Here is a 27246-nt window from a genome sequence, read left to right as displayed (position 1 = left end):
GGCTCTGCCATAAGGTGGATGTTCACTGGAGAACACAATGTGCACTGACCTACATGTATGCACATCCCTCGCAAACACTCAAATTGTTGTAACGGCAGCATACAGGCATGACATCAAATCATTTTGCCCCGTTGTCATTCAGTCTTAATTCTTCTGTTCCTTCTGCAAAGTTCAATACACATTCAAGAAGGGGATGTGTCTCCTGAAAGCGTATGATTTAAAATGGTAAAGTACCCGTAAGAAATTATCGTTTTTAACTACATTCTTTCGCACAAACCTTTAAATCTATGATTCCGAAATTCCATTGCATTTAGAGTTCATCGAGAAAAAGAATACATGTACGAGTAACTCATAAAATACATGCCAGTTTTGTGAATGTTGATATCGTATAGCTACAACAGTGAATTGACATGATTGCTGGTCATAAATCATTGTCATATCTTGATAAACAAATGAAAAACAAAGTAATCTTGTGAAAGCATATGACATTATTAACTTGTCTTGAAAAGCATGCATAGTTGGTTTGATAAATACTTGTCCTTGCATTAGACTTTGTCCCAAAGAAAACGGATTTACCTCATATCAAATTATTAAAAAAAGTTCCTCTCATCACTGTGCAGTGAAAAAACAATCTTGCGTAAATTTTGCCGTAACATTTTCTTCTGGCAACTGAAATCATTCTATGTAATATACAAACAGCAAATACAATACCATGCCATCAAATCCTAGCTCTCATTTAAAGGAAACCAAAACCCGAAGAGAAGTGTGGATCGAGCGAAAGCAGCAACGTTAGTAGAATGCATCAGTGAAAGTTTTAGGAAAATCGGACAATCGATGCAAAAGTTAAGAAGTTTTAAAGTTTTGGTGTTGGAACCGCTGGATGAGGAGACTACTGGAGATTATGACGAATGTGTGGACAAAAATATAAACAAAATATAAAGGAAATTCCACAAAAATGCATTTTTCATGAAAATTACACATTCCATCAACTTGATACTGACATATGTTAATGATTATTCCCCCTGCTTTCTGAAAGCGGTTAGTCATGTGTACTTTCATTATGCTAGAAAAGTGAATTTTTGTGGAATTTTCTTTATATTTTCTTCATATTGTTGTCCAAACATGATGTCATGAACTCTAGTAGTCTCCTCATCCAGCTGTTCCAACACCAAAACTTTAAAAATTCTTAACTTTTGCATCGATTGTCCGATTTTCCTCAAACTGTCACTGATGTGCTCTACTAATGTTGCTGCTTTCACTCAATCCACATTTCTCTTTGGGTTTTGGTTTCCTTTAATGTAGGCCCTACTTATCTTACTAGGCAAATATGTACGTACATGTAGAAATTTACAGCTCTATCAGGCTGCAAAAACACTGACTCTTGTGTCAAAGCAATTACACTGTATGTTAGAATCTTTTAATCTCCTTTATCATTGTTTTATTTTTCAATTAACTCAAAACAACAAGTGAGTCCATGGATCGTGCTTTTTCTTTCAGTTAGCAATACAAATGAATGACTGCAGTAGGATCATGATGGTTGCCACAATTGTCACATGACCTGTCACATGCTTTCATCACATGATTGGCCAGTGCACTGACAGTGGATTCATGCAAGATAAACCAAAATGGCTTCTGTCAATACATTCTTTCACTGTAAACCGTTCAAGTGAAGAATATGATCACAAAAAGAGTTTAAGTGCCATTTTCAAACATTTCTAAGGTTAGCCCATCACACATCAGATAGAGGAATATAATAACATTTTCCAATGATACCTCACATGTCACATAACAAGGGATACTTTTGAATGTATGACTAAAAATGTCCCATATTTTCTTATCTTTTTTTTTTTTTAACATGTTAATCACAAATATCTTATATTAGCAAGAACGGAGTTAACTCATTTTAAAATCAAACTCTTAAAAAGTAATCTGCATTTCAGGATGGGAACTGCTTTGTGATGGTTCGAACAATTTTGCTCTACATCGTACTGGATATTGCTTCATTGACCTTTGCAGAAGTCCACTCAGCCTTTATAGAGAACTTGATCATTTCAACCCATAGCGAGACTAGTCCCAAGTATACTCCGGTATGTGTCTATGGGAAGCATGTGTTATAGTAAAATAAGCTTGTCCTCAATGGGTTAATAGTCCCAGAGATTTCACTTCTGTGGTATGGTGCATTATCTGTTCATTTTTTTCTTTTTTTTTTCAGATAATTCTTGCTCTTCATCAAAATGTTTCATACAGCAGAGTACAACTCATAATTCATACAGTATGATCAATTTGTTGTTTGCATGAATTGTTTCTGCTGAAGAAAGTTCAAAAACCTTGCAACTTCAGCTCAAAAACCCTGCGATTGCTTTTTAAAGAATAATCTTTTGTGTACCTCACACATATTGATGGATTTTGGCATCCAAGTTTCCTCCTGATTTGAGAAGACTAAATGAATTCAATCACATTAATGTACGTGTAACCCTTCATCAAAAGACATTCAAAAGTAAAATCTAGTGGTGCCAATTTAATGAAAAGAATCATTCCTCCACAGACTTGATGGTGAGATATTACAACTTGTAATATATTACAGTTTATACAGTCAAACTTGCCTTGGTCAACCTTGCATGAAAATTGGCCAAGTCGAAGAAAAATTCTACCTCAGATGGATATCAACATGTGCCAATTCTATTGTGTAAGTTGAACTTCACTCAAGTCGAAGGATTTTTTCTGGTCCGTCCCTTTGGATTCAACTTTAAAGGGATGGTACAAAAAAAAAAACAAAAAAAAAAACCATACAAATTTGGTTGAGATAGGGGATTCAGATTTTAACTTTTTGTGAGACAATTAGAAACCACTTTGAAACACTAAAAGAGCATATAATTCTAAGAGGAATTCAAAATTTGATGAAAATTGGTTTTAAAATGGCTGAGATATCTAAGAAGAAAGTAAAACAAAGGGGTCTTTAATAATAAAAATTCATTCCCACCTTTTAATCAGGACCATTAAGTTTTTGGATATGTCAGCCATTTCAAAACTAATCTCCATCAAATACACTTTGAATTCCTCTTAGAATTGTATGATCTTTCATATTTCATGAGAGGTTTCTCATTATCTCACAAAAAAGTTGGAAACGTAGGTTTCATCTCAACGAAAACTATACCATCCCTCTATAAAGGGCAAGATTGATGTACACATTTACTATTAAAGTATTCTGCTCATCCTGTCTACACACGACACTCACACACACAAAATACAACTTATAAATCAAAGAAATAGGCAAAGACATGTAGCTAACTTCACTAGCGAGCAATCATGTTACATACAGGATCAATGAAAATGACATACATACAAATGCATACAAATAAATAAAAGTTGCTGAATGTGTACAAATCATAGTGTTGGGATTGGGTATTACAAGGCATATACCATTCTCTGAATGCATGCTTAGTGATAGTATCATGACAAGGGATATAACTCTTTTGGTACAACCTTTACCAATGTAGAATTAACTGCCTAGTATTACATGTACAGTTTACTTTGAAAGATAACCTGTTTTATGATTATTACATTAATCACTCCCAATCAGTTAGAAAAATATCTTAATTGAACTCCCTCCCCCCCCCCCCCCAAAAAAAAATGCATACATCACTATTTTAACATTGTTTATCTCCTTCAAGCAGGGATTACATTTTTCTATGATTGAAGCAATTTTGCTTCGCTGTAGTTTGTCTTCATGCTGCTTTTTGTACCGTGCACATATCACTCATACACCGGATTGTGAGCTAGTTGATAAAAATGAGATGGCAACATTTTATACAACTTGAACATCTTGCATTTCCAAATTTTGCCCTAAAAATAAACAAAAACAAAGAGCAGCTAATGAGCTGAACTAGTTGGTTGATTTCAAAATTTACGACCCATGTCCCGATATGGTGGAACAAACATCACATACCTACTGTACTTGTAAATGCACTCTTGATCTACAGTGTAGAAGACATAATAAATCTGAAGTACCTTGGATTACTTAATATTAATTACTACTTTGATCAGATATAATTTATGAAAGAAAATTATGTACGACCATAAGCTACAAATCACTGTTCTACATGCTTTCAAATTGGCAAGACTTGATTTTTTGGTTTTTTTAAACACGTTCTGATGTAATCGTAAAGATATTCCAATAACTACAAAGGTACAGGCATGCAAAGAAGCACTTAATTTGATCGGGTGCATTCACCTTTTAAAAAAAATCTGATGGCATGCAATGATAGCCAAGCTGGAATCATTTTTTTTTCTTGTGTCTCATATAAAATGCATTGATTCATAACACATACCACTAATTTGCCTTCATCTCTTGTCAAACATGCAACTAATGAGAATTAAATCATGCACGATATCACAGTATCTACAGTATTTGGTTGTGCATGCATACACAAATATCAATATCATCAAATGCAAAATAGAATTTCTACACATTTTTTTTTTTTTGTCAAGAAAAGGGAAAGAAGTCGTACAATATAAAGAAGAAGGCAAAGAATAGTATAATGATAAAAAGTATCAATAGTCATCATGGGGGCAGGGAATAAAAACGACAAACAAGCAGTGATATATTGTAACATGCTCTGGTAGGAGATCATGAAATGTTCCTTCTGAATAATTGGTATTTGTAAGAAAACAAAAAATAACCCACAACAAAAGCAAGAGCTCGGGAAACGTCTGAACCAAGATGAAGAAATGCTCACATAATGTTACTTCATTTACAGGAAATTATCCATGTGATCCTACACCATTATGGGCTCCTTGAAAATAGCCATTTTTCAAGATGTCATCCCAGAAATTTTCTTCAGTTTCACAAGTTATGATCTTACATCTTTGGCGTGAAATGAGAAGTGAGTTATCAATGCTGAAAAGTATACATTGATCAAAAAGAGTCTAAAAACATATTTATCTAAACATATATCATATAAATCAAAGTGATACGCTGCTTAACTACCATGATATAGAGATTCTTAGCTAATCATTATGCAGGATGAAATTTCTTTTTTATAACAAGTTTTACAGCTAAATATTTGAGTTGCACACAGATTAGTAAAAGCAGTGAATCAAAACCTTTGGCACAACTACAAACTGTATGAACATACAGTTGTATGCAGAACGTCTACAATCTATATCAGAACAGCAACATACAAGATAAACATTGTATATACATACATGTACCAATAATTTGTGGGCAAAACTTTTGTTGTTGTTGCTCTTCCCTATAATAACCCAACCTGCATAGTTTTAGAGGCTGTTTAGTTGCAACAGAGTGACTTTTTAACATGAGAAGGAAATACATTTTCAACAGAATCAAAACATTTGGCAATAATTCATTTTAAAAGATGGCACATCTGTTCTGCTAGCACCAATCAACATAAAGCGAACAGGCATGCATGCATATTAACTAAACTCTCTTTGTGTGTGTGTGTGTGTGTGTGTGTGTGTGTGTGAGATACATACAATGTAATCATCCCTAGCTCCTTCCCGTCGGTTAAATGACAAATAGCAATCAAAATTACAATTATGGAAACAAATATACGGTATTAAAAAATAGTTTCATTACTACAATTCTAAAATTACATTTGTCTAAGATTACACAAAAAATAATTAAATAAATCTCTCCTGTACTTTGAGGTTTGTTTGGTATAAACGAGAGAGTGTACTTGTGACCTACCAATTCTATTACTAAATACTATACCGCTACCTACATTGTAATCATCTTATTCTACTACGGTGGATGGAGTTTTGTCCTGTGTTATTGACACTGGAGAGAAAAAAAGTTGTTGTGCCGCACACACTACTCTGAAAGACAAGTTCTAATATAATCAGACTACCTATCTATCTCTACATGAAGGGTTCCATTAAAACATGCCAATGCAGTACGATGGAAGATTCTGGCATATTGACTGTTAAACACAGAAAAGGTATTGAACAAATTCTACGGGCATTACAAATGTATACTCCTGCTCTTTGTATACATGCTCATGCAATTACGGGTACATGTCATAAGTACATCTACTACATTCAGTCTTTTCCAAGTTCAAACTCTGGGCTTAGAGCCCAGTTACATAGCGCCCTCGTGCAACCGTGATGACATCACCTTCGCAACAGTTCACATCCTTGCTGCAGTCAGATGGCCTGTCACAAATTGTAATCTCTGAACTATTACTCACTCAGTGTTATACATCTTGCATGAAAGGAAATGACATACTCTGTCTTGGCAAAACAAGCCACATGTTCATGAAGAAATGTGAAAATCAGATGCTCTTGAATAACTCCCAAGTTTGTTTGTCAGGTAAATGACTCCAAAATATCAGATTAAAGCTATTTTGGTCCTCCGACCACGTTTGATCTCAGCTGGTTTTTTCACCTCATTTATTTTCAGCCTCAGTCACTGACCCTAATCTGCGATGCCTAATAAACCTACGTAATGTAGCATGGAAGTCCTTGTCGTGAGACCTGCATATCTAGTATCTTCACGGTCGTCTTGGCTTGGTGTTGTCATAGCGCACCAAACAAGGCTGGATGGGAATCGCTCCAAATAGTATTTCTTTAATAACATTAAGAAAGTGCTGTAGTGTGGTATGAGCCAGTATCATGCGAAATCAATGCGGTAAAATTTACTTCACAATTGGAAGAGAGAGAGAGAGTGTGGGGGGGGGGGGGAAAGAAAAAAAGAAGACGAAGCTATTCAGAAGACTCATTCTTGATTAGGTAAAGCTTGCATCACTGTATTCACTCATGGAAGACGTGATCTGGAATCTGGCACACTTTTCTTGAAGACTCATTCAATGATTTCTGTCTCTATCTTGGCACAAATCTCACCTAGCAACAAGAGACATGAGACATCATTTTGCGACATAGGTAGGTTACAAATTACTACAATCACAATTACCAGAGAGTGCGCCCCCTTTTGAAAGTCAGTAGCAAATATGTACCATGATATGTACGGAAAGAAAGCATATAATTACATAGTCTCAATGCTGGTTGTCCAATACTAAAGGCCTATTCATAATGGGGGAAGTGGATCAAACATGGCTATTTGATGGATTGTGTGAAAGGCAAAACCAAAGGTAGAGTGTAGAGGCACAAGCTATTGTACCACATCAAAAATATTCCCTTGTCTGTCTTGTACGTCTGTATAAGGTTGTAAGGACTCCACGGCTCATGAAGATATCTTCAGGGGTATACATTGTAATGTGCTGATCCATTTTGCAATCATGATTTGTTCAATGCCTCCCAAGCACCAATCACACAACAGCTTTTATGAAATTCTATAGTACATAAATTATCATGAAAACTCTATTTTTCACATGATTTTGTTTCACCCAATTGCTGAACAGCTTTGTCATATTGGTGACGTGAACAAAGTCCGAAAACAAAGTGTTTTCAAATAATTGCCATGCACTGCTAAATGATAACATAACAACACGACTTTGAGTTTGGGCAATCAATAAATTCACATCTACTGTCAAAAGATAATGGTAATCTTTGACCCCGTGACCTCAACAAAGATTTGCTTTAATCATGATCAATCAACCGTCCTGTTATACATCTGTACATTTACTAAAGCTTGATAGATTTTTGTCAAATATTCCCAAGGTGATCGCTTATGAAAGTAAAATGTAACCACAATTTTAACTGACATGATATTCTGAGCTGACACATATTGTACTTCATGATCTCATGCATCCCATCCCAAAACAAATATCTTCAAAAAATGTAACCTATCCAACTAAGGGATAAAAAAAGGAAAATATTCACATATCACATCACTTTATACATTTGGTATACATGTATATTCAATTTACACCACAGAAGATTAATTCGGGTGTACACTAGATTGTAAAATATAGGACACCTTAACACCAGTGTCTTGTCATAATCCAAATACAATATTCAGTCTATCCTGTCCACATGGCAGTAACAAACCTGACACACACCTGAATATGAGTGCTAACTCACAAATTACCACTACCAGCATGGTATTGTGGACTGCAAGGTGATTATACACCCAAGGCTTTAGCACCACTTTCATCTTACCATTACAGGGGAATTCATTGTAGAGAGAAACTCCATACATCTTTTATTTTTCTTCATTAATTCTTTATACTGTTTTTAACGAAGCACATAGACCAGTGAACATCTGGGAAAAATCAAAGAAAAATTAGAGTATTGAAAACAGTTGAATACCAGTATTATGTAACATACCATACAAGGAGAAACTCACGAAAGCATTTTACTATAAAAGCTGGTCTCTTCCGTTCTAGCACTGGTTTCAGAGAAGGCCCTGTTGCTATCATCAACCCAGCCTTGATACGTACCCATGGGTGCACCTGGGTCAAGAGGGACATCGTTTGCAAAATGTGTTGTTGAAGGATGCAAACTTCAGGTAGGCTTTGAACTTGAGACCTCCTACATGAAAGCTAAGAACCTTACCCACTATACCACAGGGTTAGCGACAGCACTGCCTAAAACTCCTCTTTCTATTCACATTGGCGATTTCTTCATACACAGAATTAAGCTTTAATAAGTAAAGTGTATTTCCTCATTTTTTTATTATTATTTTTTTGGGGGGAACATAACTTTTGCTTCTATGCTGTGTGCATGAACAAAATGTCTTGGCATAATACAATTCCAAAACTTGTGTCAAATCAGGAATAAAAACCAGTTACAAAAGTTACAAAATATAGGCAAAGCCCCATACAAATGGCATTATGGTCATACATGACCAAGAAAGTTCTCATACAAGCGTGAATTTCCAAACTGATCTGATGTTTGAAAATATATGATTCAGTCATTTTCAAATAGGCCACAATTTTTCTTTAATGATTGCAAAAATCTGCCAAAACAACCATTGGTCCAGTGCTCGTTTCACTGCTTTCAGATATAAAATAGGTTTTTCCCTGTGGAAAATTACTCAAATTTCTGTTTGTAAACTTCCATATTCATAGTGCATTCAATGTTATTTTTTTTGTTTGCATCTAACTGCGATTTGTGATACCTATATCACCTGCAATAGACAAATTCATAGTTGACTCTTCCTTGTCAAGACGCATTTCTTGTACCAAACCAACACTTTCCTGTGTAACTCACCTTTATCACTGGGCATTATTCTCTTCTATAACACTTTACCTTGCCATACAGGCCAATTATTACAGCTTCACTAGTTTGGTACAATTCTAACATCCATTTTCAATAGCATTAACTACCATGCATTCTAAAATTTTGGATGTACATTTGTCATAAAGGGCTCACTACATAGGAGACCAATTCTGCATCTATAATGCACCTATCACCATCCTCACAACGGCCTTTGAGAAAGGGGAGAAATCAAACACAATTGACTGTGTGATTCCACGTTAGGTACTTTCCCATGCTGCCACAGGCCAAATCTCCCTGCATGCTGAGGGTGAACGCTCCCACACCTGACTGGCTCTCTACACCGTGCGCATCTTGTCCAAGATGGGCAGGATCATGTCGAAGCGCGGCCTCTTGGTGGCATCCTCATTCATGCAAATCTTGATCAGTTTTGCCATGTGGGGCGATGTGCCCGGGGGAAGCTCCACCCTCAGTCCCTCGCAGGCAATCTGGTGATGGAAGAGAAAATTCATCATGTTATTTCTCACGCTGTGGATGGTGACAGCCAGTGCTGCACCGTTTCAGCCTCAGAGTTACTCAAGTATTGCACTTATGCCATGTGTACATCTCACAAATTGCCATTAAGAGTGGTTACAATCTCAATCGAGAAATGCAGAGATGAAACAAGAAATAAGTAAACTCCTTTGTCAAGAAGTAAAGTTAGCAATTACTCATCTTAGAGCTGATGTACAAGTGTACATTGCATTTGTGTTATCAAAAAGCAAAATCCTGCCATGTTAATTTTCTGAAAATCAAACCAATGTGGCAAATTTCACAAAAACTGGATCATCACATAATGCAGTGTTGGTAACATGTTAGTGATCTAAAAATTTATAAGACAACAGTATAGATTAAGAATATTTCCATCTACAGTGTACTTTGCGGAGTGCTTTGATGAGGAAGCCAGCCCCAGCTCCCAACCCCCTCCCCCCATTTCAAAGTAGAACTATTAAACATCTGTATCAAAACTAGACTTCCAACTTGAGATCTTTGTAGAATGCCTGTGCGGTGTATTTCTCTGTATCATTTAAAAAATCTTCAACTGAACTTGATTATAATTGTCTTTCCTACTGGCTTGATACACTGTGTAGCTAGTTTTTTTCTTCATCAGTATAGTTGAAATGTGTTCCTGGAAAGAGTCTCAAATTGATACCTTCATGCCGATTTCCATGGCGGAGAGGCCAGCAAACGGCACTTCACGCGTCACCAGTTCCCAGATCAAGATGGCAAAGCTCCACATGTCTGCTGACCGGCTGTTCATGTTCTCTGCCGAGCGCTGGAGAGCTGTCATGGGACAAGCAGTTCCAGAGATGGGTGACCATTAATAGTGCCACATAGGGTTCGACAACATTTGCTCCTGCGGCAATTGTTCCCATGAAATACACTTATACATGTATCTGCACGCTAAGCCACACCAAACTACACCTAAAACCATATCACAACTATCCCTATGCACAAGCATTTTCTTTATTATCATTATTATTATTATCATCATTATCATTATTATTATTATTATCATTATTATTATTATTATTATTATTATCAACATCATTATTATCTTATTTTTATTTTCATTATCATTATTTTCAGTATTACTATTACTATTATTATTAATATTGTTATCATTATTATTACTATTATTATTATTACCATTATTATTATTATTATTATTATTACTATTATTATTATTACCATTATTATTATTATTATTATTACTATTATTATTATTATTATTATCATTATTATTATTATTTATTCAATCCTACTGAAGACACTATCCATCTGAAAATCTAATAATGTTTTATAGCACCACAGAATTAACAGTTGATGCATTTTCTCATCAGATTCAATCAAAGCTAGGTTTGTTTTAAATTCTTGCCCTTACATTATGAACATTTGTATTGTCAAAACCATCTATAGACCTATATTGTTCACTACTTCAGTCGTTATTGTACATTCATGAACTCATAAAAAATAAATGATAAATGAATTAATAAGTAAATAAAAATGACTTATGTGTGTATTCAGAATCCACATCGAGTACATACTGTATTTTCATATCTGAAACAAGAAAGATCTTGCGAATTATGCATTGCCAACTCCTTGTTTAAATGCGAATACTGGGATACAGCTGGCCCCCAAATCCTGTTTTACTTCTCTTGTGGAGTTTGACACTAGTGTGAACACTACTCCTGGCAGAGATAGAGAATTTTCTAAGAAACACAGGTAATAATCTGCAAGGAAATCTGACTATTAAAAAAGTAAAGTGAGTTGCACATACAGACTGGACTAAAAGAGAGCCCTGTACCACAAAAGGGCAAAAAGATGGGTCACCATCACCTTTTCATGTATGGTGTATAAAGTACATGTAGGTATCAGGTTTCAGATTAATCATCAATGAACCTTGGTATCTTTTTGCTTTGTTTCTGTTTTTGTTTGTTTTGATGCTGGTTGTCTTTGTATTACCTTCGGGAGCCATCCAGGCAGGGTTGAAGAGTTTGGCACGGTTCTGGAATGAGAACCTCGTGTCCCCCATGTTGATCTTGGCAGTCAGGTCCTCATCAATCTAAGCAATACAGACAAACAAGAAAATGATTATTATAATTCATCATTTCCAAACCCTAACACATACACAAACACACACACACATACACACACATACAACAGACAGACAGATGAACAAACACAGACAGACAAATATTAAACACACATACAATACACCCATAAAAACATATCCACACAACCAAGACAACCACAGATATCAAAAATTCCTTTAAACATATTATACAAACATTATGGGCAAAGGATATGAAGAGTTTGTTTGCAAAAACCGATAAGTCCATTTTTGAAGATTTTTAAGTACGGTTTCTGTCATAAAGTACAAAATAATACCTTTTATATGATATATTGGTCACTACATATAAAGGCACATTTTTGAAGTTATGGTCAAAAGAAGCACAAATTTTCTTATTTTTCTCTTTATTTTTCTTGACCTTTAATCGCAAATATCTTCATTTGGCAAATATGGACTTATCGGTTTTTGCAAACAAACTCTTCATATACAGGTATCAAACCAAACATACATTTGTAGAACATGACCACTCACACAAACCATATTCCAGTATACAACTTGTACATGTATACCAGTAAATCACAAGGCAGCACAATATGTCTACAGGAATGTTCAGATATACTTATACAAACACAAAACAACATGATAGATTTTGACCATATACAATAAACAACATACCTACTGGTAACAACACCCACATAAACAAACAAACATGTTAACATCCCCATACACATTTTGACCCACATACAAGTACACACAACTGTACATCACACACCTTACACACACAAATACAATGTAAGACACACACATACAATGTACATTGTACATTGTGCACACACTATTACCATCATTGGGACATCCACTATCCTCATCTTGGATAACTGTCACCCTAGCTCCTTAGGGGTCATAAAAGGTCACAAGGCACAGAGTCAAATGCCATGGAGTAACATGGAGCTACAATGAAATGGCGTGATCTACTCACCATAATGTTTTTACTGTTGAGGTAGTATCTTGGTATGAGTGGGTCCATGGCGTGGAGGAAGGACATCCCTCGAGCAATGTCCAGTGAAAAGCTGACCATCTGGCCGTGGTCCACCACAATACCTGGACATGATGACACAGAGAACACTCACAGTTGTTTCTACATTGACAATCACATTTCATGTTGGAGACAGAATTGTGAAATTTGTGTACAAAATGTGTACAGCCTGTAAATATGCAACACTTTTATAATGGGCAAAAACCCAAGTCTGGCATTTTTGACACATGTGCATAGATGTAAAACCATCCACTGAGGATGCTTGGTATTTTAAGAGAAGGTTATGGTGAATGGCAATTGAATGTATTACATTACAATAGATACAGCAGTAACAGTGGATCCCCCATCCCTCCCTCTCCAACAAACAAGCAAACAAACAAACAAACAAAATAGATTGATATGTATCTGCATTAGATTATGAACATACGCATACAATACAATATAATCAGTAATATAACGTAGAGGAAAAGGAAAACAAGATTTTCAGACTCTGTTATTATCATTATTACTATTATTATTATCATCATTATTATCATCATTATCATTATTATTATCATTTGCTGCCAACTACATTGGTGGTTGTTTGCTGGAAAGGTAGGCAAGGACAAGTGAATGATAAAGAGATATTTTTGTATAATCTGAATAAATCTGAACGAATTTGATTCATGTATGACAAGTTGATAATGATGACTTGAAGATTCTGATCATTCGTGTATATAACACATCATTAACAAAGCATTGGAATGTACATGTAGTAATGTTTACATGATCTGGATTAAAGAATCATTATGTGTCCCTCCAAAGAATGATAGCGGACTAAATGTTGTACAGTGTACTCCATATAACGAACATGGTTATAACGAAATTCCGGTTACAAAGAAATAACAATCCAGGTCAAAAAAAAAAAAAAAAAATTCAGACTCTCTTTTCCATTGCATACTGCTACATTTCTGGATATTATGTAAAAATGTGACTAATGGAGTTCTGGAATAACACTAAAAAAGAAAAAAAAAACACAATGGATAAAAGAATGTGAAATTCCAAAATGTTATCCATACCTTTGGCACAGCAGCAATGTGTACCCTCTTTAATACAGAAAATTGCAAGCATACTGCTTTGTTCAGAGTATGACATTTGCATGTCTTCAATATACTGACTTATATGAATTTAACAGAGATAATAAATCATACAGGAGATACAACATCTATCAAAGCTAAGTACTATTACAGTGACATGTTAACAGGTTTCAATTTCTCTCCTTTCCATCTTTCAACTACCAAACTATTTTAATAATATGAGACTAGTGTGGTACTTGGTTCAGTGAAACAGATGAATCAAAACACAACTACACAGTATCCCTTAATGGATTGTACTTGAACTTTAGTCAACAGTGTATTATATCCTACTCAAGGTAAAACAATTGGGTAATACAGCATAGTACCATTGATTTTCAATCACTCCACACATATCTACACTGCACTGTATTACATGCTTTATATTGTATAAAAATGCCATGAAAATGCAATAATTTGAAAAAAGATAATGACTTTCATACTTCAAGCAAAGAGATCAAAGAGGTAGTGTACAAATTCAGTATGCCCTTTCGACTTTTCCTTTCCTGGTCTTCTTCTATCATTGTCATTGTTATCATTATTATTATTATTATTATTATTATTATTATTATTATTATTATTATTATTATTATCATTATTATTATCATTATAATTATTATTATTATTATTATTATTATTATTATTATTATCATTATTATTATTATCATTATTACTATCAACTCTGATAAATAAACACACATTTCATTTGTGTCACACATCACTTTGTGGTAGGGATACATAACACTTCACTTGAATTACTGGACTTTTAAACCAGAACAGACTGTGTTCAATGACCAATGTGCGTGTAGTGGTCACACATTGTGTCTTTTCATAATTTGGTCCTGCTAACTGTATCAAATGCGCCATGAAACGTTCACTATTAAAAGCCAGGCAATGTTTTGTTTGAAGCTTGAGAAATAGGTAGCAAGATTATCATTGTTCTTATTATCATTTTTTTTTGTCTGGAGCAATAGGCAATCTGAAAATTATACACTATACGTACATGCATCGTCCTTGTACTATAAAAGCTGCACACCCATTTCCCCTCCCTATTCACACCACAAGCACATCTCGCAAAATCACCTCTCTGCCTTTTCAACAAGATTATAGCCAAACGATAACAGCGCAACAACAAAAACACACTGCTCATCAAAGCTGGAGGGTGTTCACATCAATACATCAAAGCAGACTGTATCCTCTCCAATTTTGCCGGTGTGCCCAGCAGATGAGGGCAAGCATCACCCCTGTCAGTATCAATTTGGCCTCCCCTGTCACACCCTATCCTAGTTATAACCCTAATGACACAGATGACCTTGTGACCTCTATATCAATGCTTGATAGAAAAGGGACACCAGACCTTAAAGGGACTGTACAGTACTGGTTGAGGTGGGGATTCATGTTTTGAACATTCCTAGGTGAGATAATGAAAAGCCTCTTATGAAATATGAAAGAGCATGTAATTCTAAGAAGGATTCAACGTTTATTTGATGAATATTGGTTTTCAAATGGCTGAGATATCCAAAAAAGTGCTAATAATAAAAGGCAACATGCCCCAACTTTATTAGTATCTCTTTGTTTCACCTTGTTTTTGGATATCTCAGCCATTTCAAAACCGATTTTCATTTAACAAACTTTTGATGCCCCTTAGAACTGCATGCTCCTTGACATCTCATAGAGTGGTTTCTGAATATCTCACAAAACGTTAAAAGCTAAATCTTCACCTCGACCAGAACTGTACACACCCTTTAAGCATGGCCAATGTAGGCACATTTTCCTCTGTTTTAATATGCTTACTTTTTTTTTTCTTTTAGTATGTCTTATCCTCTCTAGAATAGGTGAAGATACTATGATTTTCAACCCTTGTTTGTGGTTTGAATATAATTGGCAAAGGAAAGTAAGGAAAGAAAAAAAATATGCTTTCATGATAAAGAGTACCTTTATACTGCAATAGCAGCTAAATGTAAATTATGGATTCTTGGGAAGAGGGAAGCATTAATCTTAATTACAATTTTCAGTTCTTTACTTCAGTTCAGTCACACGTGTGAGTTTTTTGCATATTCTTTATGAGAGTGTTATTTTGTACCCATATCTTTTGTTTGTAAATCATAAATTTACTTGAAGAAAGTGTATTCTAAAGATATTGATCGAGGTATACAATATAAAAGATGCCATGTTATATGTAAAAAACTATACTTTATTATGCAAATCCACTCAAATTTTCAGTGATTTTTTAGCCTTCTTCATGATATACAGTAGACATCTGCAAATTACTTCTTTTTTTTCCTGGAAAGGGTGTGGCATGGCAACAACTCGAAACATAATACATTCACAACTTTAGAATGAGTTGCCTCAAACCTCATCTAATGTGTTACACCATAGGGTATTTTTTTTTTCCTGTATGAACTTGCTGAATCCACCTTGTGTGTGTGTGTGTGTGTGTGTGTGTGTGTGTGTGTGTGTGTGTGTGTGTGTGTATGTGTGTGTATGTGTGTGTGTGTGTGTGTGTGTGTGTGTGTGTGTGTGTGTGTGTGTGTATGTGTCTGTGAAAATTATTCTTTAACAAATTAATGAGGGTGTACATACAACAGTACATGCAACTTCATTGACCATACTTTATACACTGAAAAAACTATAATACTACTCATAAAGTGTACACCACAGCTACCCATCTACATAGAGCGTGTTTCTACAGAGCGACGAAAATTTGAGGTGATGCCAGCCGATGTGTGGTGATACCGGCCGATGCCGGCCGATACCGGCCGATGCGTGGTGACACCTCGAATTTTTCCTCAGTAGAAACAGATCTGGTAGTGGCCGATGCCGGCTGATGCGAGGTGCTCCGTCGTCCATCTATTGAGGTGGTCGATGCGTGGTGACGCGAAGGACGATTCTCAGTAGAAACACACCGGGTAGCGAAATTCGTGGTGTATCGGACGTCTAGAATTTCTCCCCGCGCTTTTCAATCGGTTCATCGCACACATGTGTACAAAATACGTGTGTACACACAGCGACCGTGTTCGCATCATGCTTTCTTGGTACCAACTCGCTTGTGTATGTGTTATAGGCCCTATATGTTACGTTACATGTGAATTGTGGCATTCATCGCCTATTGTTCGCGTGATTAACAGCCTAACTTATTGCATTACTAAGCCCTCATCACTTACTTGATTTTACACCGCGTTATTTCATTTTATATTGTCTCGAATCGCGAGAGTACCACATTAGTATGTCGCAGCCTTGAGAAAATCTCAACTGGACCCTCGATCTCCAAAGATTTCTCATCAGTCAGTGGCAGGATACCAGTATGTTAGTTCGGGGTATATTGGATGGGAAGACGAAGAGAAATGGCTAATCAAAAAATAGCCGACGCAGTTGTAGCAAAGCAGGCAGGGTTCGGATCGTATTAACAGGCAGTGCGCGCGTGACCCAAATCTGTGACTTAAAAATACCTGACTTCCGGAATCGCCGCATTTGCACGTCACCTTTGCATCACCTCGTATTTTATCGCTCAGTAGAAACAGCTCGAGTGGTCGTAAAATACGAGGTGCTGCGTTGGACAAAATTCGTGGCGATGCTAGGGATGTGAGGTGCTCTCAGTAGAAACACGCTCATAGATAGGGGTGCCTTTTTTTTTTCTTTTTTTTTTGGCCCTTGGTTGGATCTACCAGGTACTCCTCTAAGACTAAGACTCTAGTATCAAAGTGTTGTACAGTACAACTACTTCCTGTTATGTTGATCTTGTTTTTTCATACAGCAGTGGAAGTTAACAGACCAGCTATGAAACATATCGGCTACAAATTTGTAACAGATCTGTACTTGATGCTGGCAAATGCTAACAAAATGTGTTCAGTTAACTCACAACCTTTCCTTTCTTTTCTGAAAGCTAATACCATACCAGCAGGGTACAGTATGTGGTACATGTATGCGACTATGCTAGAACTATACTGTACATATGATATACAGCAGCTGTATCACGCAGGAAACAGTTGGATACAGCGTCAGGCATGCAATGTCCTTTTTTTTTCACCATTATGATGCCTGTACAGCATATTTGTATGTGTGTACACATTAGTCTCAGTAAAATGGTTCTTACTGTATTGTGAAAAGCAACGACGAGCCCTTCAGACATCCCTCTCCCTTTCCCTACAATATAGCTTTCCCCAAACAAATAACAGGACAACAACAACAACAACAAAACTATATTGTACTCATCAAATAAAATTGAAACTTTTTATAAAGTCTCCTTTTAACTATTGAAGAGGATATACTTTGCAGTATTTCTTGGCAACATAAAAAGTCATAATCTATATTGACTATGTAAAGATACATTGTACTGATAGAGGCTCACACACATTCACTGCTTGCAATGTATCTACATGTATTTGGACACAGTAATACTGCTCCAGATTGTACATGTACAAGCTGTACAAACACTTCCATACTTACAGTATCACTTCCAAACTAACCATATTATTATGATACTAACAGTTGTACAATTCAATAGACAGCAATTACACCATTACAACGTACATCAATCTCTCCCTATACAAACGATACTATTATCGAGTAAAAAGTATCATAGAATGGTGATATGGATCCTCATGGAATGATTGGCTGAGAGCAACCATTTGACCAGTCTTCTTATTTCCAAGAACTATTAAACATGCCCAGAGGGTATAAGTTTTTACCATAGTCCATGGACTAAAGAAAGCTCTGATACAAGCCTCAATGCACATATCTGTGGCCTGCCATAATCATGCTCACTGATGTTAAAATTGTATACTTTAGCAATGCACACTCAGGCAGTTTTAACAAGCATGCGCTCTATCACTTGTTTACTGTAAATGAGTTCAGTACCAGTGTGTTTGGAACATTTCTTCACACATCTTGGCTTTTTCAAAAGAAAGTTCAAAATAGTTCTCAGGTATTTGTCTATTGAAAGGTATCAAAATGAAGTATAGTTCATAGAACCATTTTATAAAACATATAATGCACAGGTTAAATTTTGTGATGTTAGAGGAGATGCAGTTCACTCTGGGCATTCGAGTGCACTCCATCAGCACTTTGAATGCCCTTTCACCTCTGCATTATTTGTATCACATTATTACTCATAAAAACCTCTCCAGATGAGCTTAACATCTGTTTGAGATCACTACTGACGTGTGCCACAAATTTCTTTCACCACGGCGATAATGTCTAAAAGTACAATGACAGAAAACAAAGCAAACAAAAAACAATGTACATAAGAGTATTAAGAAAGGAAAGAGAGGGAGAGAAAGAAAGGAGACTACGCCTAATCTACGCTCCACAGAGGACATAGAAGAGAGAACTTCCTTCACCACGGTGGCAACATCTCAAAACAATGAGAGACAACAAAGCAAATAAACAACAATGTAAGATATTAAGAAAGGAAAGAGAGAGAGAAAGGAAGGAGACCATGCCTACCTGATGCTTCATGGAGAACATGGAAGAGAGAGCCATGCTGTAGGTGCTCACTGAGGACCACCAGGTTTGGGGGCTGGTTGACGCAGCCCAGCACCGGGTGGATGTTGGGGTGGGAGAAGATCCTCAGGCGGGGAAACTCCTCGCCGAACTCTCGGGAGATGCGTGAGGTCACGTTGTTGACCTTCAGGACTTTGGCCATGACCGACGTTCCCTGCCAGATGCCCTTCCACATCTTTGGGTGGATGAGGGAGAGAAATAAAAAAAAAAACAGAGAAAGTGAGGGAAAGGAATTTTTCGAAAACAAAATACTTTAAAAGCTTGTAAATTCACAGGCTTACTGTACGTAAAAGTGGAAATTTTTGCAGTGTTGAAATTTTTTCGCATTTCGCGCAACAAGGAATCAAAGCCAAGGTAAAAGCACGCAAAAATTTTTGCGTGCAATATGTTCCAGTGGTTTGTGTATTGATTCTGCGGAATTAAAAACAGGAGAAAAATTACTCATGCAAAAATATCCACTTTTACAGTATATAGATACTAACAGCTTTGTTATACATGGTCTCATAATCATGATAGTATCATTTTGACTATCACACTCATGGTGATGATGATGATGATTACTATCATTCCTATTATCATTATTACTTGATTATCATAATTACTCTCATTATTATCATTAAAATTATCACTACTAATATAAGAATTACTATCATTATGATATCATCATCATCATCATTATCACTATCTACATTATCTTTTAAATCACAACTAGTTTATATCTATTTCAAATCAAAACTGCTCAAGTTTGGAAGACTCTAGCATGGAATCTGATTTGGACATTATCACATGGCAGAAGAATTCAGAGGACATGTGACATGCTTTAAGTGAATCTGTCAGCGGCATTCTCTCAGGGTCGATTTCGCTCAACTGAAGGCTGGGCTCATCACCCAGCCAAGTTTTGATTACATTTCCTGCTTCATCCCATATTAAAGCAAACCCAGAATGATGAAGTGCTTGCACACATGCCCGGATATGTATGCATACGTGTACAGTAGGACACAAGTACCAGAACTGTTCACATCTGTAGGATCATATACTCACTGAAGTTCCATTTACATATACATAAAACATGTAACTATATAAAACCCTTGATGCACTCACAATTTTGTGAATAATACCACTGCCAAGAAAAAAAGAAAAAAAAAAAGAAGAAGCCCAAAACTACTAGTACATTTACACATTTAGTCACATCAATGCACTAAAGAGGTTCCATTCAACTGTCATGAAAGTTATCATTTCCTTAGTTAAACAATTGTTTATCAAAGGAAGATATATTGCACACGCTGTACTTTGATATGATACATGTACTAAGCTTTAGTCGCATGAAGCGTGATGCTAGTATTTGATTAAAGAAGGGGGTTTGATACACATTTTGTTTTTACACTTCTCTCCACTTTGCAGTTAGGAAATAAATATATTCCCTAAATTTGATTTTGACATTTTAGGAGAGCATGAATTTTTTTTAATCTGACTGACATCAGTAGAGGTACACAAAATATAAATATTTGAATAATGTCCAGCACCCCCCCCCCAAAAAAAAATACAAAAAAAACCAAACAAAAAACAAGCACATTCTTTTCTCTACTTGTCAAAAAAATGTGCTACATTTTGATGTTGGTAAAATACAAAGAAAAGATCTTTGTGTGTATGTTTATTTTGTATTATGCAACAGCAATGAACAATACTTTGACTAGAAAGGATTGAATTCAAATTGTTCAAATTGCAGACATATGTCCTTACTGCATCAAGGGTGTCAACCAGAAATGTGATGATTGTACTCACATCTCCTGTGGGGCTTGCGTTAATCTTGTTCTGCAGCTTGACATGCTTCAGATCAATGCCAGCAAATCTTGACAGTGTTCCATCACCTTTGTGAACGACGAAGAGATGATGGTTACATGTAGTTTATAAGAAATACATTGTACATGCCCCTGTACAATCAAACATTACTCCAGATATATGAACTGGCACCCTGTTTATGTGAAAGGTTGGGGAGTTGCCACAATTCCTTGGATTCCACTGTAAGGTGCATCACACTTTCAAATTTCTTAATGACCCTGTCTTGCACTACATGTACATTGTACATGATAAAATATCAATTATGACTTGCAAACATGAGACAGAAGGGGGTTTTGTGATTATAAAATGTACTTCGTAGCTTGAAGAGGAATTGAAGTCATCTCACGCCTCTTCAACAAAATGCAAGGACTCTCTTATAATTCATTCTGCTGTAAGAAATATATTTTTCTGTAGCTTCCTGGTTATACTTTCTATTCTCCAAACATTGCAAATCACATTCACATAGAGCCATGAAAATGGCCATGTGAATTACTTCATCAGAATCATATCAAAGTAAGTGATTGTGTCACTACAGGTGATATCAGCCACAATCACTTCTGCAAATTGAATGAGATTATGATATTAATATCTCCCATCATCACACAAACAAAACTTAACTATTCTCTTAATTAAGAAATGACAGAAATCAGAATAAATCATGATATCATTTGTGACATCAACTCATCTAATTTGAATATTCAATTGTGACTCATTACACTTCAACGGAGAAAATCAAACCTAAAAAAACATCCTTTTTATTCTTGTTTGAGTATAAAAAGATATAATATCTAGATCTATTTATATCTATAAGAATATGAAATGAGGTTACCCTTTAAAAACTATGTATGGTCTGAAGTACTTGATCATGAGAGCAAGTTTTCTCAACTTACGACTTCTCGTCTTTGTGCCACTCCAGTTGTTTCTGTATTGAATCTTGTTCAGATCTTGTCCCATGTTAGCTGCTCTTTCTGCAATGGGTCACAAGGAAAGAAAAACAAAACAAAGTTTAGATGTCACAGGAGATTTGAATAAATGTAAACAATCCTTGTGTACCAAATGGTCTGAAAACAAAGAAAAAAGGTTAGTGACAACCGTCAACTCAAAATACAGGTGCGAAGGAATGTGCATGAGAAATTTCACACATACTTTTGGCTTGACTTGGTTTACACTGATAAAATTGTGGTGCACCAAGTTATTAAACCAGATAATGATTTGTGTTTCATCAAGTCACAAGCTATTCAGCAACACAAATATAATGCACTATAATGCACACCTCACAAATTTACATTAATGTCTAGATCTATACAAATATGTACTACAGTATCTCTTGTTCTGTAAACCATGTTTGGCATGATCAGTCTATAGTGTATACATATGAACAGATTAAAGTGTGCTGCGTTGATAGTGCGTCATATGATGTGGGCCTTGAAATTGTAAATCATGGCTTATAGGTTTATATTGCTCCCTGCAGATACAGTTTGCAGTCTTCCTTGTCTTGGATAACAGATAATTTAGCTTAGTTTCCATATTCAGAGGGTAATAAGACAACATTATTTAGAAGCATGGCTCTTGAATTACATGAGAAATATGCAGCGCACTGATGGTAAATGAAAGTGTACCTCTCTGTACTTGCATTCAAATACAGCCATAAGCAGATAGTTTCAATGACCTTTACTTGATACTCAATCCATCTGTGGTAGGATGTCCAGTGAGGTACTGTGTATGAATTACTTTACAATGACAGTCATTGGGGCTATTAGGTGAGCCAGGCAAGCTTCTGAATGGAAAATAGTCGAAACAAGTGTATCAGCAACACTGTTGACAAACTCTACAGGCGGGAACTGCTAAAAATAATTATAAACAGCAGCACACTGGGCTTAAATGATAACCATGTTGTCAAGTTCCTTCCCTTCATTTGTTTGTTTGTTTGCTTCAATAACACTTTTTGAAACTCCTGTACACAACAACAAGTTCAAAAGCACACGTCAAGTACTGTAAAAGTGGAAATTTTTATGGTGTAGAAATTTTCGTGCATTTCGCGCAACCAGATGCTAGTGTGAAAATACAAGCATGTAAATATCTTTGCATGCCATATGTTCCAGTAGTTAAAGTCCCGATTCCGCAGAATTAAAAACAGGCAAAATTCATCTTATCCGGCCCCGGCCAAGTGAAAAATTACTCGCGCGAAAATATTCACTTTTACAGTAACCATCAGCAGACATATGCCCTACCCACCTCTCAGCTTGGCTGCCACATCTTCCTTGGCTTTGTCCAGCGGTGTATCATCATCTTTGTTTCCTAAGGCTACCATAGCTCCGTTGTTGATCAAGTCCTGGAATGGGAGAGAAAGCAGACATTTCAAATGAGGCGTCCATGTGCGTACTATGCAGCTTGCATGCAGCTTTGAATGAAACAAAAATGTGTCAAAGTGAACACAAATGACTCCCCATCTCTGACCACATCTAAAATCAGTTGAAACATATAAAGTTCAAGTGTAGCAATAAGTACAGCACTTGTAATGCACCAACAATCTACACTGTAGTGGCTTATTCTGCAAACCACATCCGGCTTTCAACTTTCAACTTTGTTCATCTTGAAACAAAACAAAAAAATTGAATGAAACAAACAGAAATGGAATATGACCAAAAAAAACCAAAAAACAAACAACAATTTATGATATAAAGACAAATATTAAAAGCAAAAGAATGTGAACATATCTTACATCTAACTTAAAAAAAAAACCCAACATGGATTGTTTTTAAGGGTAATTATACTAAAATCAAATTAAGAAAATGCAAAAAAGAAATTTTAAAGGCATAGAATGATGGAACAACATATATATTGCCCAATTTGTGACAAATACAGTAGGAAGATCTGGTTGAAACAATGTGTAGCTTGTCACTTACCTCACAAATCAGTTCATAATTCCAGAAGCAGGCGTAGTGAAGAGGTGTGTTGCCGTGTTCATTCATTGCATTGATATCTGCCCTGTGCTGCAGCAGCTGCAAGATGGTGTATGTCAGGAGACAAAATATTCATATTACACTGCAAACTGTGAAGAACATGACGAAGTGCCCCTCATGCATGCATACATGTACATTGTAGTATAAAATATGACAATGGGTCTTTCCATAGGGTTGGGGCACATAGGCAAAATCTCATCACCTGCACATACAAATGCAACTTCTGTAAATACACACTACCCAAAGCTCAATGTTTTTAGTAATTATGGTATGTGTGTATGTATGTTACAACATGTGGTACAGAAATTGAATCTTCTGTTTTTGTTGTTGTTGTTGTGTTCATTTAATGTTTGGTGTCCTACCCTATTTTGGGGGTACCAAGTGTAACACAAATGTATGTTGGGTTCAAAACACTAATACACAGAAGTGCCTTGTGATAGATCATATTAGATCATTGCAAATACACTATTATGAGTTGTCTCACTCACAATAAAAATTTTATTTGGCCATCAGAGAGTTAATATTAAAAAATTACACATGAAGATTGGTGTACCTATGTGATGATTCACATTGATCCTTTGAATGTAGCATCACATAGGTATGCTGGCTATCCCTTCAGAAATGTTGCATTGTTCAGAGCTGCAAAACCTATTCATGAAATCAACCCTGGGCCATAAACATATGTGCCAAAGATGGAAGTGATTGGAAGCTTACTGGTTTCATAATTGCAAGAAGTAGAAGCCATTTTGAGCTTTGGTGTCCGCATCACATAGGTACAAGGAAATGTCAAAAGTCACTTTTTACACTAAAGTCTTCAAAACTGACTAACTTCATACCCCTCAAGGACTGAGGAGTTGGATAAATTTTTAGACTACAATTACCGGACATTTGAAGAACGCTGTAGTTGGGACCAGGGCAAGTTTGAGGGTTTGGTGTCAGCATCGAGGTATTCTAGTCATTTATTATTGCTTGCTGGATGCCAAATTTCACTATTAAATTCAAAACTATTGCTTTTTAACAATGTTTCATGGTAGGATGGATCAATTTAATACAGAATTATGTGCACAAAAATATTTCTTCTCAGAGATTGAATACCTATGTGATGCGGACACCGTGTCCTAGATTTTTGCATCACATAGGTAAATCCTGTTCATGTTCATTATCGATCACTTTTAAAATAAACAAATTATAAAAAAATAATACTCAATTTCTAGTCCATTCCTAATGCTTTTCAGTATAACAGTCAAAGAATAATGTTTTAGCTCAGGAAAACACACACAAACCTCTTTTTATCCAGAAATATGTACCTGTATGTGATGCAGACACCAACATTTGGTGTCCACATCACATAGGTACTGTACATTCATTTGTCAGCCATGGCATGGTTACTGCAGATATTGCATTGAGTGTTTCTCAACTAATTGTTTCTAGCAGTTGCTTCAAATATAATGCATTTTATGGTCAAAGTAAGCATATTGAGGCCTCCTTTGAGCTCATTGTAGCTCAAAATAGTACCTATGTGATGTAGACACCATTGTGCCATTGGTGATCCCATCATCCTGACATCCTTGCATTTCAGTTCTATTCATGACTCTTTGCACTTTGTGACTTCGATTCCAAGTCTTCAAGAACCATTTGCTACTGGAACAGTAGGACTCTGTTAGCTGTGAATTTCTTCAAAAATATCAAATTATACCTATGTGATGTGGACACCGTGTCCGCATCACGTAGGTAACCATCTTTTCATATCCGTTACTACAAAAAGGACTAATGAGACAAAATTCATCCTTCTCAAAAACTTGCATATTTTACATTTTGTTCATTCTGGTCCATTCAAAGTGTTTGGAAGGCAAGTTTATGACATTTTTTTTCTTAGTCAAATTTGACCCTTAATGAACCTAAAGAGCACTAATACTACTCCTATGACAGGTTAACTTCAGTATTTTGTGAAAAATAATGATGTTACTCGGGGAAAAGTGCATCTAATGAGGATGCTACATTTAAGAACTTGTATTGCAGAAATGGTTTGATGTTCTAAACTCTTTTAATTGGAATTCTCATGAAAAAATCCCTCAAGAGCTCAAATTTGGCGTCCGCATCACATACATTGTAGGTATTCATGATTTTCAACATTTGGCCATAACATTCTAAAATGACGTTTGTTGTCTAAAATTTTTGTTGAAACTATTGTTATAATGACTAATAGTTTCAAAGAACTTTATTTAACTTGAATAAAATGATGATGAAATTTTGACCTCTATGTTACATTTCGTGCCCCAACCCCATGGAAAGACCCATAAACTAATGTTCAGAGTGATTGCTGGTAACTTTTATTGCTCTGTAAAGACTAGGCACTAGGCACAGTATTTCATTGTTTACCAAGCCCATTCAGAAGTTGAAATGTGCACAGCTCAACAGGAAGGCCAAGGTGTTACAGTATGAAGGATTAGGGGGATCACGTTACACAATGTATCTCTACTCATTGACATTTGGTTTAAAGACACTGATCAGTGAAAATTGGTCAACAAAGCATAGTAAGGGTTAACAAGGAATATTAATGACTCGATATGTACATGTACACGTATGTTTGTTTCAATTGTCTCCGTATCAGTTGAAGAACATAGAAATGCTGATGAATTAAAGAATGTGCATGATCAGTAGATAATTTTGAGAACTAGTCTTGAATGAGTTTTACAATCTCCAGGTACCGGTACATAATTATGTTTGTCAACATGAACAAACAAATTGAACAGCAAAAAGGACAACATGTCATTGTAAAGAAATTACGATAGAGTGATGTTTACCTTTAAGACAATGTCTCTGTGTCCATGAGCTGCTGCTAAGTGCAGCGCCGTGTCATCACCCATGTTGGTAGCGTTGATTTTAGCTCCCCGGCTGAGCAGCATATCGACAATGTTTGTCCTGCCTTCTTTACAGGCCCAGTGCATGGGACTAAAGCCATGGTCGTCTCTATTGAATTAATATGTACAACATGTACAACACATTAGGAGTAGTTTACAATGTAGTACACTTATACAATGTACA

General features: G+C 35.9%; 1 protein-coding gene across 1 annotated transcript in view; it reads right to left on the bottom strand.

Annotated features, from left to right (window-relative positions):
* Positions 1 to 7887: 7887 nt before the first annotated feature.
* Positions 7888 to 27246, bottom strand: part of LOC139716855 (scaffold protein ILK-like) — a 24141-nt gene continuing 4782 nt past the window's right edge. The window contains exons 3-12 of the mRNA XM_071628386.1: positions 27006 to 27171; positions 24145 to 24240; positions 23474 to 23570; positions 22129 to 22206; positions 21182 to 21267; positions 19343 to 19574; positions 12729 to 12850; positions 11641 to 11740; positions 10328 to 10458; positions 7888 to 9623 (exon numbers count right to left, since the gene is read on the bottom strand). Coding sequence (XP_071484487.1) covers positions 9474 to 9623; positions 10328 to 10458; positions 11641 to 11740; positions 12729 to 12850; positions 19343 to 19574; positions 21182 to 21267; positions 22129 to 22206; positions 23474 to 23570; positions 24145 to 24240; positions 27006 to 27171 — 1258 coding nt within the window. The 3' untranslated portion in view covers positions 7888 to 9473. The remainder of the gene's footprint in view (positions 9624 to 10327; positions 10459 to 11640; positions 11741 to 12728; positions 12851 to 19342; positions 19575 to 21181; positions 21268 to 22128; positions 22207 to 23473; positions 23571 to 24144; positions 24241 to 27005; positions 27172 to 27246) is intronic.

Source organism: Diadema antillarum, unplaced genomic scaffold (assembly GCF_040938485.1).
Source record: "Diadema antillarum isolate AM-2024a unplaced genomic scaffold, OU_Dant_1.0 scf00000070, whole genome shotgun sequence".
Taxonomy (NCBI): Eukaryota; Metazoa; Echinodermata; class Echinoidea; order Diadematoida; family Diadematidae; genus Diadema; species Diadema antillarum.
The sequence above is the reverse complement of the archived record's forward strand: the minus strand, read 5'-3'. Positions and strand labels throughout refer to the sequence as shown.